At 53.5% G+C, this 13219-nt stretch overlaps 6 protein-coding genes across 6 annotated transcripts; 2 read left to right on the forward strand and 4 right to left on the reverse strand.

The window, feature by feature from the left end:
* Nucleotides 1–341: 341 nt before the first annotated feature.
* On the forward strand, nucleotides 342–1628 carry BO95DRAFT_455563 (class I SAM-dependent methyltransferase; the record flags this gene model as incomplete). Its single annotated transcript, XM_025588349.1, has 6 exons — nucleotides 342–476; nucleotides 555–659; nucleotides 738–778; nucleotides 843–1283; nucleotides 1338–1368; nucleotides 1419–1628. The coding sequence occupies 6 exons, from the start codon at nucleotides 342–344 to the stop codon at nucleotides 1626–1628; spliced, it is 963 nt and encodes a 320-aa protein (XP_025439301.1).
* A 1214-nt stretch (nucleotides 1629–2842) lies between these two features.
* BO95DRAFT_419976 (putative C6 and C2H2 transcription factor RegA-like) lies at nucleotides 2843–5990 on the reverse strand (the record flags this gene model as incomplete). The annotated part of the gene is made up of 8 exons (XM_025584513.1): nucleotides 2843–3878; nucleotides 3924–4048; nucleotides 4097–4231; nucleotides 4284–5047; nucleotides 5101–5304; nucleotides 5371–5603; nucleotides 5732–5786; nucleotides 5837–5990. 8 exons carry the CDS (start codon nucleotides 5988–5990, stop codon nucleotides 2849–2851), a joined length of 2700 nt encoding a protein of 899 aa, XP_025439302.1. The 3' UTR covers nucleotides 2843–2848.
* An 853-nt stretch (nucleotides 5991–6843) lies between these two features.
* BO95DRAFT_503593 (uncharacterized protein) lies at nucleotides 6844–9120 on the reverse strand. The gene is made up of 5 exons (XM_025591092.1): nucleotides 8493–9120; nucleotides 7902–8416; nucleotides 7756–7848; nucleotides 7585–7700; nucleotides 6844–7536 (listed from the first exon to the last, which is right to left on the reverse strand). Exons 1-5 carry the CDS (start codon nucleotides 8892–8894, stop codon nucleotides 7205–7207), a joined length of 1458 nt encoding a protein of 485 aa, XP_025439303.1. The 5' UTR covers nucleotides 8895–9120; the 3' UTR covers nucleotides 6844–7204.
* A 100-nt stretch (nucleotides 9121–9220) lies between these two features.
* Nucleotides 9221–9706, forward strand: BO95DRAFT_419983 (uncharacterized protein; the record flags this gene model as incomplete). The annotated part of the gene is made up of 2 exons (XM_025584514.1): nucleotides 9221–9575; nucleotides 9626–9706. Exons 1-2 carry the CDS (start codon nucleotides 9279–9281, stop codon nucleotides 9704–9706), a joined length of 378 nt encoding a protein of 125 aa, XP_025439304.1. The 5' UTR covers nucleotides 9221–9278.
* A 551-nt stretch (nucleotides 9707–10257) lies between these two features.
* BO95DRAFT_445695 (cupin domain-containing protein) lies at nucleotides 10258–11107 on the reverse strand. Its single transcript, XM_025587203.1, has one exon. The coding sequence runs from the start codon at nucleotides 10855–10857 to the stop codon at nucleotides 10264–10266; it is 594 nt and encodes a 197-aa protein (XP_025439305.1). The 5' UTR covers nucleotides 10858–11107; the 3' UTR covers nucleotides 10258–10263.
* Nucleotides 11108–11224: 117 nt separating this feature from the next.
* BO95DRAFT_445696 (CocE/NonD family hydrolase) lies at nucleotides 11225–13194 on the reverse strand. The gene has a single exon (XM_025587204.1). The coding sequence runs from the start codon at nucleotides 13054–13056 to the stop codon at nucleotides 11278–11280; it is 1779 nt and encodes a 592-aa protein (XP_025439306.1). The 5' UTR covers nucleotides 13057–13194; the 3' UTR covers nucleotides 11225–11277.
* Nucleotides 13195–13219: the final 25 nt, after the last annotated feature.

The raw sequence follows: 13219 nt of genomic DNA on the forward strand, positions 1-13219 counted from the left end.
CCTCCCTCCCCTTGTCATTTGCGCAAGGTATCCCCTCCCTCGTGGACTCGAACTATCCCTCTGCGTTGTCAAAGTAGTCATTCCTTTCTGGCCGATTGGAATACTCTTCGTATGATTACCGGATTCAAATATCTATAAATTCAACTCTCCGTGGACCGCGCCCTTCCCCCGGACGGAGTCGATCTCCGCAATCCGATCTGCTAGACTCCTTCCCGATCGCCGCCATGACCCCCCCATGTGAGGAAGAGGATGGGCGTGCACCAACACACCCTTTTCTGCCCGATGATACTCAACGCCATAACCCTTCCTCGGACCTGTCGGGTCATGCGACTGACGAAGAAATGGAGGACGATGACTCGGCTTACGGCGAGGATTCCCTGATCGGAGACGATACCGTCACCTTGTCCACCTATATCACCGACTACCGATTCGAATACGGGCGTCGGTACCACTCCTTCCGCGATGGCGCATACTGGGTAGGCTGGTCCGACTTCAGAATGATCCGATTGCGCCCCGTTGCGGACTGACTGACCGATTGTGGGTGCGAGTGACAGGGCCCGAACGATGACATTGCGAACGAACAACAAGACTTGGCCCATCATATGTACTTTCTGACCCTCGACGGGAAGCTTCACATGGCTCCCATATGCAATCCGCAGGTACTGTCTGTCGTTACCTGAGTCACTTTTTTTCTTGTGTATAACAACAGAACATTGTCTGACCGAATACCTGCACAGGAAATCCTCGACGTGGGAACGGGAACCGGCATTTGGGCAATGTGTGTTATGCGACCCAAAAGCTCTGTAGGAGGCATTGACTGACGACGAGCTCATCCTAAACAGAGATATGGCGGATGAATACCCCAGCGCCAAAGTGACGGGCGTGGACCTTTCTCCGATCCAGCCGCTGTTCGTCCCACCGAATTGTGTCTTCGAGATTGACGACGTGACCCTTCCGTGGACCTACGACCCTGATCATTTCGATTTCATTCACGTGCGCGAGCTGTTCGGATGCATTCCTGACTGGGACGAATTCTTCCAGCAATGCTGGCGTTGCCTCAAACCCGGCGGGTATATAGAAGTCGTCGAGCACTCGGTCGAGCCGATCGCGAACGACGATACCGTACCGGAGGACCATTTCTACCGCGTGTGGGGACAGACCGTACTCAACTCGGGGAACATGTCAGGCAAGACGTTCAACATCTGGGCCGAAAGCGCGACGCGACTGCGGCAGGCTGGATTTGTCGATGTGGTGGAGAGACGCTTCCAATGGCCCATGAATGCGTATGGCTGACATTCCTTCATACAAGTAAAACCCTATGCTGACAATTATCCCAGGTGGAGTTCCGATGCCAAGTTACACGAACTAGTGAGTAATACAAGCCTCACATCCTCGGAAATTTGCTCACCTCTTGTCAGGGCCGCTGGAACCAACTGCGCCTCCACGCTGGGGTTGAAGGATTCATGCTCCGTCTCCTCACAACGACCCTGGAATGGTCCTACGAGCGCGCGCAAGTCTTTCTCGCGCAAATGCGCCAGTCCCTCCGCGACTTCGAAACACATGCCTACCTCCCGGTGTCAGTCGTGTACGCTCGCAAACCCGTTTCAACAACCAATCCCTCTTTCTAGGAATCTTTCTTTTTGCCTCTCTATCTCCTGCATTGCATCGTCCCAGACCCTTCGGTCAACTTATATCCCTTTCAGTGCAAGCGTTATACCCAAGTCTTATTCCTTCGAGCGATTTTCTTCTGTTATGACAGACATGTGGATGTGTATGTACGGATCGGCTTTGTAGGGTTGTACCTTATCGATGTCATGGATTGAACTGGCCTGTTTGCAACGGTGTCGGAAACCTTGGATACATTAGTATCAGCACTAACGTAGGCTCTTTTCGAGTGTAGCAAGTCATCTATCCGTCCCGTTGCTGGTGGTCGGTAGCTGTGGCCCTAATGTCCCCGAAGCGTCACCTTTCATTCGATTTTCCGATTTGACCAAAGTGGTACATAAGGTACCAAGGTAGTCATGTACCACCTTAGAAAGAAGAACCGAGGCGGCCTTGTCTTCCTCGACGCCTCACAAAACTGCCAAATACAAAACCCGCGGCCGGGAAACTCCTAGTCCCAGCTGTCCATCCTCCCGCCATCAACAGCCATCGCGGCATATATCGTATGTAGTGTACGGACTGCCCTGCGGCTCTATACTCCCAGTCCATAGTGGAGAAAAGGACCTCCCTCGGAGGTGAAGGTCGCAAACCGGTTGCAGACTGGTTGCACATACTTTATAACATTTTCCCGGAGGATTTACTTAGATTTTCATAAGAAAAAATGAAGTTAAAATGCCTCGGAAACTACGAATGCCTGTTTTTGAAATATGTGAACAATAAGTCATGATATGATGTAAGTGAAGATGAGATAAGGGTTATCTGTAACCTTGCCAGAGAGATTTCAATATTGATGTGCAACTCATTGGATCTCTCAAGGATCTCAGCGCTAACTAGCTGCCAAAACTAGTGTTATATTTCATTACAACTCCGGCCCTCTCTCTACTCTCCTATGTTTGAAAAGTCCCAGTCTCGTCGGGTATTATCCAATCCAAGGTCCAAGCCTAACTCCGGTGTCTACATTGCTAATTCATTCTGTGGTAAATTCTTCACGTGAAGCCTTCAGGTTTGCAAGCTCGGCACTTATTCGCAGCCAATACTCCTGATGTGTGTGATGTTACAACAGGCGGGAAATGTGCTGTACAGGGTCATCATTGAGGCCCGTTGCGATTAACTTAGTTATGTCCTGGTATTACACTCTCCATATCTTACAGTGATCGACACACAAGCGACATGATACAATTCTCACTTATTGCGTAGACTTGGCCGCTTTACCCAAATCACCCATCAACTGACAGAGCCCCTGGACCAGTGGAGGAAGTGCTTCGTTTGAGGCATCCGCCCGCAGAAGCCCCTGCGCCACATCCATTGTCTGTCTCGGATCGGATACAAATGCAGGTCCCTGTGGCCCCTGTAAAGCCGGCGATCCACATCCCAGCGAAATGAACTTCTGCACCTCCGTCGTCTCTTCCCCGTCGAGATACGTAGTGGGAAATTGGTTGTTCCGGGGGTTCAGGCCCAGCGATCGGCTGCCACCGGCCTGCCCGGTCGACTTCACGCTCTTGGCTTTGGAGACTACACTGTAGGACCAGAAGGCCAGACTCGCGTAGTACACCCCAACGGCCAGAAACCCAGTGAGTGATCCGGGTGCCATGGCTTTAGCGGCGCGAATAACTTGACCCGCGTGCCACACGGCGCGCCGCGAGTCGCTGCTCTCAATCCATTCGAGGGCACTGTGGTACACCCGACGAGCCTCTCTTTTGTCTTCCTTGCCAGCAAAGAGCTGAAGTTCTTCGAGAGACATATACAAGAACATGGAGATCACTTCTTGGACTAGGAACACCTCAGGTCCAGGAAACTCAGACCATTCGTAACAGACCATACGGAAGTGCTGCAGGGCCTGCGATAGCTCCTGGTGCCGAGAGCTGATTACTAGCCCATTCCAGTGCTTGGAGCTTCCCTTGGAGATGAAACTGAAGCGGTGATACTCAGTGACCATCGCTGCTAAGCCGTGCAAGACGACGAACCCAGCAAATTGTGAATCAACGCGTGTTTGCAAGCGGGACATGTCTCTCATAGCATCGACCAGTGATGGCAGTCGCTCCCGGCCAATCAATCCGGAGGCCAGGTAAGCATCCCTCCACTCCGTTGACGACTTCGCTTCCCACAAGGACCGGATAGAAGGAAGGGGAAGTTCCAGCTCCGCGTACGAGACGAGAGGGTTGACATTCAGCATCAGCGCGGCTTGAGCATCATGTAGAAAGAGATGGTGTACCAGTCTAAGCCGTCAGCAGAGTCTTTAAAAAGCGATTCACAAGATTTACCGCTTGAATGACTCCAGCTCCGCCCAATCCCGCCACTTTTGTTCGAGTGCCTCCGGAGTATCTGCGAGACTAGGGACGATTACTGTATACACAGATCGTCGAAGTCTTAGGGCTCTTCTGAGCATCTGGGAAGTGTCAGCTTCGAATAGCGCCTCAGCATATTGCGAACGAACCGTAAGTAGAGGCTGTTGGAAACTTTCCGCAATCTCCGTCCTTCGACCGTTCCCGCTCCAGAGTCCAATATCTAGGACCAAGGCGAATGTTTGAGAAGCTCGCAGATCACGAGTCGTCCGGTTATCAGTTTCGTACTACCTAGGTCAGCGTCTACCTCCGGGGACATTTTCGTTACCTCAAGCATACCTTATCTGAGATTTGCAGTCGCACGATCTCTAGTAGTGCGTAGCCCAGTTTGCGGATAGTTGGAATAGTGGACCTTGTTGCTTCCGCGGCGGCGATGGCGGTAAGGGTGTCGGAGCTTTGTTCATTGATCCGGAATGTTGGGCCGTGGATGTAGGAATCGACCTGCCGGCTCTGATATGCAAAGTAATCCTGTATCAGCCCGTCCAAAAGCTCTGTGCTCGGAAACGACTTCATGATCCGAAGCGGATTGGCTTTCTGGCTGGCCTGCAGCACCATCCCGAAAATCAGATCGCGGCTCCCTGCTGACAGTCGTTCGGAAAGAACTCTCCGTTCGGATCGAAGACTTGTATCGGGGCTGTCGATAGTCCCGGGAACAGCAAGATCGCCTTGGTGTGCAAATGCATTGTCGCTCTGCGCAGGCTTCCACGCGGACAGCGAGGAACGCTTATAAGCTTCAGCGCCCAGCGCAATTTCACTCTCCACATCCACCCGGTCATTGGGTGCCTCAGGAGCGGGGGGTGCATGATGTGTGATCCCTTGGGAGTTGAAGTATTCGAGAAGTCCAAAGTCTATTTCGGTGAGATCGAAGTTGAATGGTATGTTTTGGTCGAAGACCCCATAAGCATACTCCTGGGTGTGGTTCAACAACGGATCCAGATCCGGACGTGAGAGAGAGGTGATCAGAGAATCGGGGATGAATTCCGGGAAAAAGGTTCCATCGATGCTAAAGATACCACTTTCGTGGTCCAGGCTGGGAGAAATTGCTAGCAGGCAGTCCGTCAGCTGACACCCAGTTAAGCGAGATGGGTCACGGTACCATCGTAGCTGGTGGTCAGTGGATCCTCCAGCGGAGCCGAATCAGCTGCCTGAGGCCGGAAATTACTGACAGGGAAATCCGGCGTGGCGAACGTAGGGTCGATGGGTGGCGGCAACTCATTCATGATGGGTGCTGGCGAGGGAAAGACGCCTTGTGTCTGAGGGGTTTCGAGGCACATTTCGGTCTCGTCAGGCTCATCGTATGCTGGTGGGAGTTCAGCCGGGGTGCCTGGCTGCTGCAGATCCAGTGCATAGCAGAGCAACGACAGACCTTGCGATGATGAACCGGGAGACATCTCGCCGGGATTTGCCTCCTGCCAGTCGCACTCCAGCTTCTTGTCTCGGCACCGTCGGCAAGGCTTCTCCTCGTCACACTTGAGCTTTGACGTTGCGCATGCTCGACAGGCTTGGGAGACACGGCCACTCTTGGCGAAGACTGGCGGCCGTTTTCTCTTGCCGTCGCGGGGTTGATCATGACCTGCGGCGTGACGTTTCATGAGATCCCTAGTTGAGGTCAGTAATGTAGCGACCCATTAAGAACAATTGAGTCCGCTTTGGGCCGGCGAGCTTCTCGATCACTGGAAGCTCACGGAGTTCATGAGTTTGCGACAAAAGGAAAGAGGGCGACTTACGGTCTAGCGAAGCCTTTGTTGCAAATGTGACACACATAGGGCTTCTCTCGGGTATCTACAGAGCAATTAGTCTTCTTCGTGCGAGCTCGAATAACAAGGACTTACGCGACCGAACATGGCGGATTAAATGGTCGGCACGGTTATAGTGTTTCTTGCAGAAACCACATTGAAAATAGCCATCGCGGGCTTTTTGGGCTGACCTTGAGGGAGATTGCACGGAGGTAGAGGGGGCAATTTCAGTAGGTGGTTCCTCTAACATTGTTGAGAATTTGACATGATGGTGTGTGTGGTGGAGGGGAGAGTGAAGGAGATGATGGGCGTACAGTGGGAGGGGGAAGAGAAAATGTTTGGGTGGTTCAGGATCCGGGGAAGGAACAGACCGGGTCAAGTGCATTGCGGGGAAAAGGACCCACTCGACTCCGTAGAACTCGGCTGCCTTACTAATTCGTGCTCGTACACTTACTCGAACTACTTGCTATGGATTCTAGCCTGTTTAGAACTTGTCGACCACAGGTGGTCACTTGCACGGTCAATTGACCCATTGACTCATCTTCGACACATGACTCAGCGAGAATTAATCTCTCATCCTACCTGTCTGTACTGCACAGTAGATCTGAACCAAACCAGCCGAATCGAAATCAGCCGAGACAATCAACCTGAAAAGTTCCGAGTGCACGAGAAACAGACTTAGAGGTAAGCGACGACGATCTCAGCTCTTAAACCCAAAGCATTGACCGGTGCTGGTTGATTAGTTGCTCTTGGGGAGAAATGCTGACGCTGAACACCTCGCTTCGGGATGTGGAGGCACATCCCGGCCACAGCCTGCCCTGGCGGTGGCGGCGACATACGCTATCCACCAGAGCATCTCCACTAAGCCTCCTGGACTTGCTTTGATCGTGCGATACAATCATCCAAGAATGGGCAAGAGACACTCCACAGACCAGCCCGTCTGGTTCCGAAGCGTAGTTGCTAATCTGCTCTTTGATGGTTCATCACAGCAACAAACACGAAGCCAGGCCCGGTACACTTCTTCTTACATGGGCCGCCAATGATGCTCAACTAGACCGCCAAGCCATTGGACTACTGGCGACGCTGTGGCGATGAAGCATTAAGGAAATGGCGGGAAGGTGATTTTTATCCTGGCACTGTAAGCAGGACTCACTACTATACGGCACGGCACTTTGAACACCAATAATACTACCTACCACCTCAGCAACACCAGCGCCCTCAGTCTAGCTCCCACGGATTGAAAGAACCTTAAGCATCTGATTTAGCCCGATTGAATCTTCATGCTAAAGCATTCGCTGGACCAATTCCTTCCCCGACACCAATTACATAGCAACCAACTTGGGGAGAGCACCGTGAATCTGTGTTTAGAGGAAGGAATGACGGAAAGAACATGTGTAAAGGGTAAAGACACTGCAAGATGATATGGTATATTTAAACCAGAGACAGAAATAATAGAAACACGATTCACGCACGCAGTCGCTTGATAGCAGAGAAGCCATAGAATCCCATCGTCGACACCGTAGCCGCCAGGGAGAAGAGAAGAATCACTCCGCCCGTGATGATGCCTTGTTCGAAGAAACCGATCTTCTTGCCGGCCCGTTGGCCGATCGCAGGCAGCGGCGCTAGATTTTCCGCCCACACCCGACTCCAATTGCTATTCTTGGTGCTCAGGACTGTCTGGGTGAGTGCGGCGTTACTTGTCGGAGTAATAAGCTGTGGCCGCGGCACCTGAAGTGATAGTGTCGAGTAGCGAGTGTCAGAGGTGGGGGGGAGATTGGTGGGATAGGCGGGCCCAACTAGAACTCGTCAACTTTATGTCGCACAAATGTTCAATATAAACATACTCAGCATATCAGTGGGAACATGGTTGACCCAGGAAATGTAAGAGTCAATGAATTGGGTAAGGTATTTGGCGGACGCCGGGGCCGCAAAGGCGTATGTCGCAGCAAGAGTTCCGCGTCTGCGACTGTTAGCTTCGTTTGCTTCCTGCTTCAGAACGAATCGATGCAACATACGAAGTACTAAAGTCAATGGCATCATCCAGACTGGTTATCGGGTGTAGGATCAGCACTTTCTCAGCGACCTTTCTCTGTAGCAGGGGAGATTTCCTGAACAATGTTTAGCAAGCAGCTTGAACTTCCACCGCCTCTCAGAGACCTACCGATCCAGCACTTCGACAACTCCCCACTCGGATCCAGAAACTAGAACGCGCGAGCCAGCATTCTTATGCGCGGCGTCGAGCAACGAGGCTCCCGGACTCGCGCGACGAGGGTTCGCGACGGTCTGTCGCGCCTCGCCATTCTGGCCGCCCAGGTACTTCGACGACCGCTGAAGCACCGCTTCCACAAACTCCTTCATGACAAATTCCTGGACAAGCACCACATCGGGCGAGTATGGCGAGCGACCTCCAAAGGTCAACCGCGCCGCGACCAGCGCCTCCGCCGCCGCCGGCACGTCGGCAGTGCGGTCGACTACGGCGACCGTCCGAGCTGTGCTTGGAGAAGAGATACTTTGGCCGGAGGTTTGGCCTGCATCACCGTTCTGATTGAGTACTACCACCCGGCTCAAAAAGCTCGCATCGGGTCTATCTTCGCTAACGGCGAAGGTATCTGCATCCAGCGCCGGCGGGAGGATCTTTTTCAGTAGAGCAGGCAGGGCCATAGTGTTTTTCGTCAACTACCCCCAATCATCGGTTAGTCGTCTCTCCTCCTTCTGCCACTCCTCCTTCTGCCAGAACAAGCGGTAAACATACCTCCAGGATAATGCAGTTCCCCGCCGCCAGCGCCGCACTCAACGCCGAGACAACAGAGAAGAACATGGTGTGCGTGCACGGGACGATGTAGACGATGCCCGCGCCACGCTTGCCATCCCGGTTATCTTTCCCATGTGCAACCCTATACTCTTCCTCAAGGTCTCTGCTCAAGTCCAGCGAAGCATAGTGCGTACGGACCTCCTTCAATGCCAGACAGATCTCGGCGCGGACTTCCTCGGGCGCATGGCCCGAGTCGGTGAGCAGAGCGTCCTTGATCTGGTCAACGTGCTGGACGAGGGTAGACTGTAATCGGTGGAATTGGTTCTGACGGTATCGGATGTTCTGAGTGCGGCCGTCGATTTCCGCGGACAAGATCCGGGGGAAGTACTGTGGTGCAACCATTTTCGTCGATGATGTGAGAGACAATGTTTGCACGAGGCCTTGTGAGAACGGGGTAGGAATATAGCCATAAACAAGATCTGGGGAACGAACCGACCTCAGCTTCGGAGATAAGCTAGCAGTCGATTCCCTTCAACTATGTGGACATGAATGGGCCAGTCGGGTCAATGGGCCGCAGTCTAGGTGCTGGAAGATGGGGGGATGGGGAAGGATGGGCATGGGGTTCGGGATGTGGAGGAGGCAAGAGATGCGCTTTGGGGCGACCGATTGCCTGCCGAGGTTTGATGCTGCAGCATTCAGCATATCACCCTGACTCCAGCTATTCTGTAACTATCTCACCATAATCAGTTTCCCCATTATTGCCTTCCCCACACAATCATCATCACCATGTCGACGACCTCTGCGACCACCACTACAACCGCCTCCTCCACACGGGTTGGCACTGTATCTGTGCTATCGGATTATGAACTGCATCACTCAGGCGAGGCGACCCCTTCACCATCACAAGAATCAACCTCCAGCACATCACCCGCACAGCCCGCCAACTGGCCTACCGACCATCGCCGGGTGCCTGCCTACCGTCCGGTCAACCGCGAGCTGAATCTAAGTGAGCGACAGGCGGGCGCGAACAGAGCCGAATTTGTGTTCATTCAGACCATGCTACACGGTGTTTGGCTGAACGCGGTAAGTCAGGTTCGACTGACAGGCATATCGAGCACAGCTAATGAGGTTAGGTCGTGTCACGAGTCTGGCATGCGACGGGGGGGAAGATCAACGACAAGATCTTTCACTACGAGATCGGAGGAGAGTGGTAGCGTTGATTTTACGGGGCATGCGAGGACTGCGATACAAACATGTCAAGTCTGGGAGTTATACTAGTTTTTTGTCACAGAGCAATGCAATGCAGTTCATTCAAATCAAGTTCTATTATTCAGTTGAGCTTGTCTAGTGTGAATAGCTATGTAGGTGTTCCTCCGAGGCCAGAACTCACCTGGAACGTCCAACAGCCCTTGAAACCTTCAGTGATCAGAACGACGCATATACTGATAACTATATCCCAGATTCAATCAATTCTATAGTTCAACCACCCAGCTCTCTAGTAGCATAGCGCGCTGACCATTTCCTCCCATAGCTCCCAATTCCATATACATACTAAAACCACATGCACTACACACAAGAATTTATCAAAACAGAAGCACAACGTCCTAATCTCCATGATTGCTATCCTCAACATACACAAAACCAACCATACATACAGCACCAGCAACCATCCCCTCAAACCCCCCCTCTATATTCCCTCACCACAAAATCAACCCCCATCCCCAATCTTCCCACACCCTCTTCCACTTCCCAATTAAAACCCATAAGAGAATCACGTACTCCCCCTGACCTCAATCCCCGTCACATCCTCCAGCAACCCCTCCCCCCTCGCCGGCGCAAGCACATACAACATGCGCGCCCAGCCTTCCACCCTCACCCCATCCTCCCCCACAGCATCCGGGGTCACGTTCCGCCACGCATGGTTCGTGCCGCGCTGGACGGCTACATCCCCGCGCTTCAGTAGCCTCGTCTCCCCGGAGTCCAGCACCAACTCGACCTCGCCCTCCAGCACGACCCCATAGTCCAGCGAGACGGTGCGGTGCATGGGACTCAGCGCGTGCGGCGGCATGTCCACGATCCGGCAGACGGTGCCCGTGCTGATCGTGATGCCGGGGGGGTGGGTGAGGTAGTGGTTGTAGGCGGGGATGTCGCGGTCGGCGGTCAGGTCCACGGGGAACGTGTCGGTGGTGTACGCGAGCGAGAATTGGGCGCCCGCGGAGTCGTTGATCTGCTGGATGGGCATGGTCTCAGGCAGGGCGGTGGAGAAGATCGCTTGGCCCGTGGTCGGGGAGTGGGTGGTGATGTAGCGGTTGAGGGGGCGGATGTTTTTGGGGGCCGTGGTGCTTGGGGGGGTTGCAGTGGCCATTGTTGCTTGTGTTTTTGGTTTTCGAGGTTTGGGAGGTTGAAAAAGGAAAGAAAGGGGTTGTTGGTGGTGGTGGTGGTGGTGGTTTGGTAGTGATGGAATTGTGCGGTTGGCTGTTGGATCTGTTCAAGACAAGTATGAGGAAATTGGAGATTGTATAGGGATCGAGCGAAGGTGCCACTACTTGAGCTATATGTGTGTTTTTGTGTCTATCGTTCTTGCTCTCTAACATCCTACTTACTGAGTATATCAGTCATAGCTACCGGCCATACTGCGGGGAACGCTCTCGGGTGCGTTTCGGGACCACATCGGGTGAGGGGCTCAGCATCAGTTACAAGCGTGTGTAAGCAATCAATCGATTCAATTGTTTGGTCGGTCGACTTCCATCCCCACCCCCAAGTCTATGTTTCTAAGTCTGACAATCTACTCCCTCGGAGGAATAATCGGCAAAGTCACATAGTTATCCCCATTCCCGAAATTGATATGGTTGAATCCCTGGAACTTCTCCTCCGACCGGTCGACAGGCGAATTATGTTGGAACAGACCGGACCCCTGCGTATCCCCCGAGGACACCTCAAAAACAATCTTCCCTCCCTTCTCCACCACCACGTTGGTCGGCCACACCTCCACATCCACCGCGTACACCTCGCCCGGAACCACCGGCAGCACATCGGTGGAATAATAGTCGCGATGGGGCAGCCAAGGCCGGTTGCGCGGGTGCTCCGCGTTGATCTTGCGCAGACTGACTCGCTGCCAGCCTTTGCAGAGAGGGACCGGATCCCCTGCTGTGCCGGTGTAGAAGACCTCTTTGCCCTCCGGGGAGATATGACGCAGTGTCAGGAACAGGTCGATATCTCTGGGCGTCGGACGCCCGGGCTCTGGGCTCATCGATACGTTGAGGTGGGCCACGATGTGACCGGTGATTTCCGTTTCCTGCCCGAATGATGCCGTCGTGAACTGCACCAGCTGTGGCTCGTCGAGGTTGCCTAGAGCACGGTACGTGATCTTGGTCGGTCTTTCCTTGGGGGCTTCCGTCACCAGCTCCTGCTTCGAATTCAGGTAGTAACGAATATACTGGGTGCGTGCGATAGGCCACTCATTCTCCTGTCGGCGCGGGTACTGCTTCTCGGCTTCGGCGTTGTTGAAACCAACATCGCCCTTGCGGAGGACCACATCAACCTTGGGAGCAGTGCCGTCCGCCCAACCAGCGCGATCTTCGCCCTTCAGGAAAGCATCCAGAAAACTCCGCTGCACCTCAACTTCCTCCTTGTAGTAGAAAGGCAGATCGTGACGGCCCGTGATGAAGCGCAGGTACTTGAGTTCGCTGCCGGCTTGAGTGTACCCCTCGACGTTGCCGCGAAGATGCAGGAGGATACCACCCCAATTGGCGACCGAAAGAAGAGGAACCTGAATATCGGTCATGGTGTACTCCTTGCTAGCATAGTATACATCATCCCGGAAATGGTTGTTGACATTGTCGATCGTCTGGTCTTGACGGTTGGCCTCCAGTTCCTCCTCGGGGAGATCACCCTCGATGGTATTGGGGCCCCAGTTACGTGCTGCTCGACCGGGGCGTCCGTATTGGTTCGATACGACCTGACGATCCCACCAGAACTTGATAAACTTGTTGGAAAGAATACCGCCGTGGCGACAACGGTCGCGGTAATAGTCAGACATACCCTCCCAGGGAATAATGCAACTCAAGCCCTTGGGCTGGCGGGCGCTGACTCGCCATTGACTTCCAGCATAGTAGCTAATACCAAGCAAGCCGACTTTTCCTGTAGACCATGGTTGCTCGGCCGCCCACTCCACCACATCAAAGAAGGCCTCGCTGGTCTCGCGAGACATGGTGTCCAGCTTGCCGCGCGACTGGCCAGTTCCCCGCTCGTCCGCTCGAACCACGGCGTATCCATTTTGGGTCCAGAAAAGGGGATCGGGTGTCTCCCATGCTGAGTGCTCTGAGCGATGCTCTGGATTGACTTCACTAAACGACTGAGGGTGGAAGTCTGCATAGGGGATATCCTTTCCGTAGGGGCCGTAGGTCACCAGCACGGGCGCCTTCTCCAATTCTTTGGGGCGGTAAACATTGCAGCGCACAAGGCCAGATTGATCTTTCAGGGGAATTGTGACATTCTGCTCGAAGACATAGGGGAAAGAACTATCGTCCACCGTGGCGAGGTCTTCGCGGATAGGGTTCGGCATGTTGTCTTCACTTTGCAAAGGCCTCGGAATGCGGCAATTGTTTCGTTGAAAGAAGAGAAGGTGATCCAGATTGATCTCGGTGGTACGTGGGATAAGTACTCGGAGACTCAAATACGCAGCTTGCCAATTGTAAGTTGGGGTCTGCTCTCCGAGCACTTGCTCA

The sequence above is a fragment of the Aspergillus brunneoviolaceus genome (genome assembly GCF_003184695.1).
Source record: "Aspergillus brunneoviolaceus CBS 621.78 unplaced genomic scaffold BO95scaffold_61, whole genome shotgun sequence".
NCBI classification, from domain to species: Eukaryota; Fungi; Ascomycota; class Eurotiomycetes; order Eurotiales; family Aspergillaceae; genus Aspergillus; species Aspergillus brunneoviolaceus.

Bases quoted from the DNA above. Each gene is read 5' to 3' on its own strand.
- BO95DRAFT_445696 (XM_025587204.1), bottom strand. From the start codon at position 13,056: ATGCCGAACCCTATCCGCGAAGACCTCGCCACGGTGGACGATAGTTCT.
- BO95DRAFT_445695 (XM_025587203.1), bottom strand. From the start codon at position 10,857: ATGGCCACTGCAACCCCCCCAAGCACCACGGCCCCCAAAAACATCCGC.
- BO95DRAFT_503593 (XM_025591092.1), bottom strand. From the start codon at position 8,894: ATGGTTGCACCACAGTACTTCCCCCGGATCTTGTCCGCGGAAATCGAC. The intron at 8,417-8,492 runs GTATGTTTACCG...GATTGGGGGTAG, and splicing joins GGAACTGCATTATCCTGGAG to TTGACGAAAAACACTATGGC. The intron at 7,537-7,584 runs GTATGTTTATAT...GACGAGTTCTAG, and splicing joins TGTTCCCACTGATATGCTGA to TTGGGCCCGCCTATCCCACC.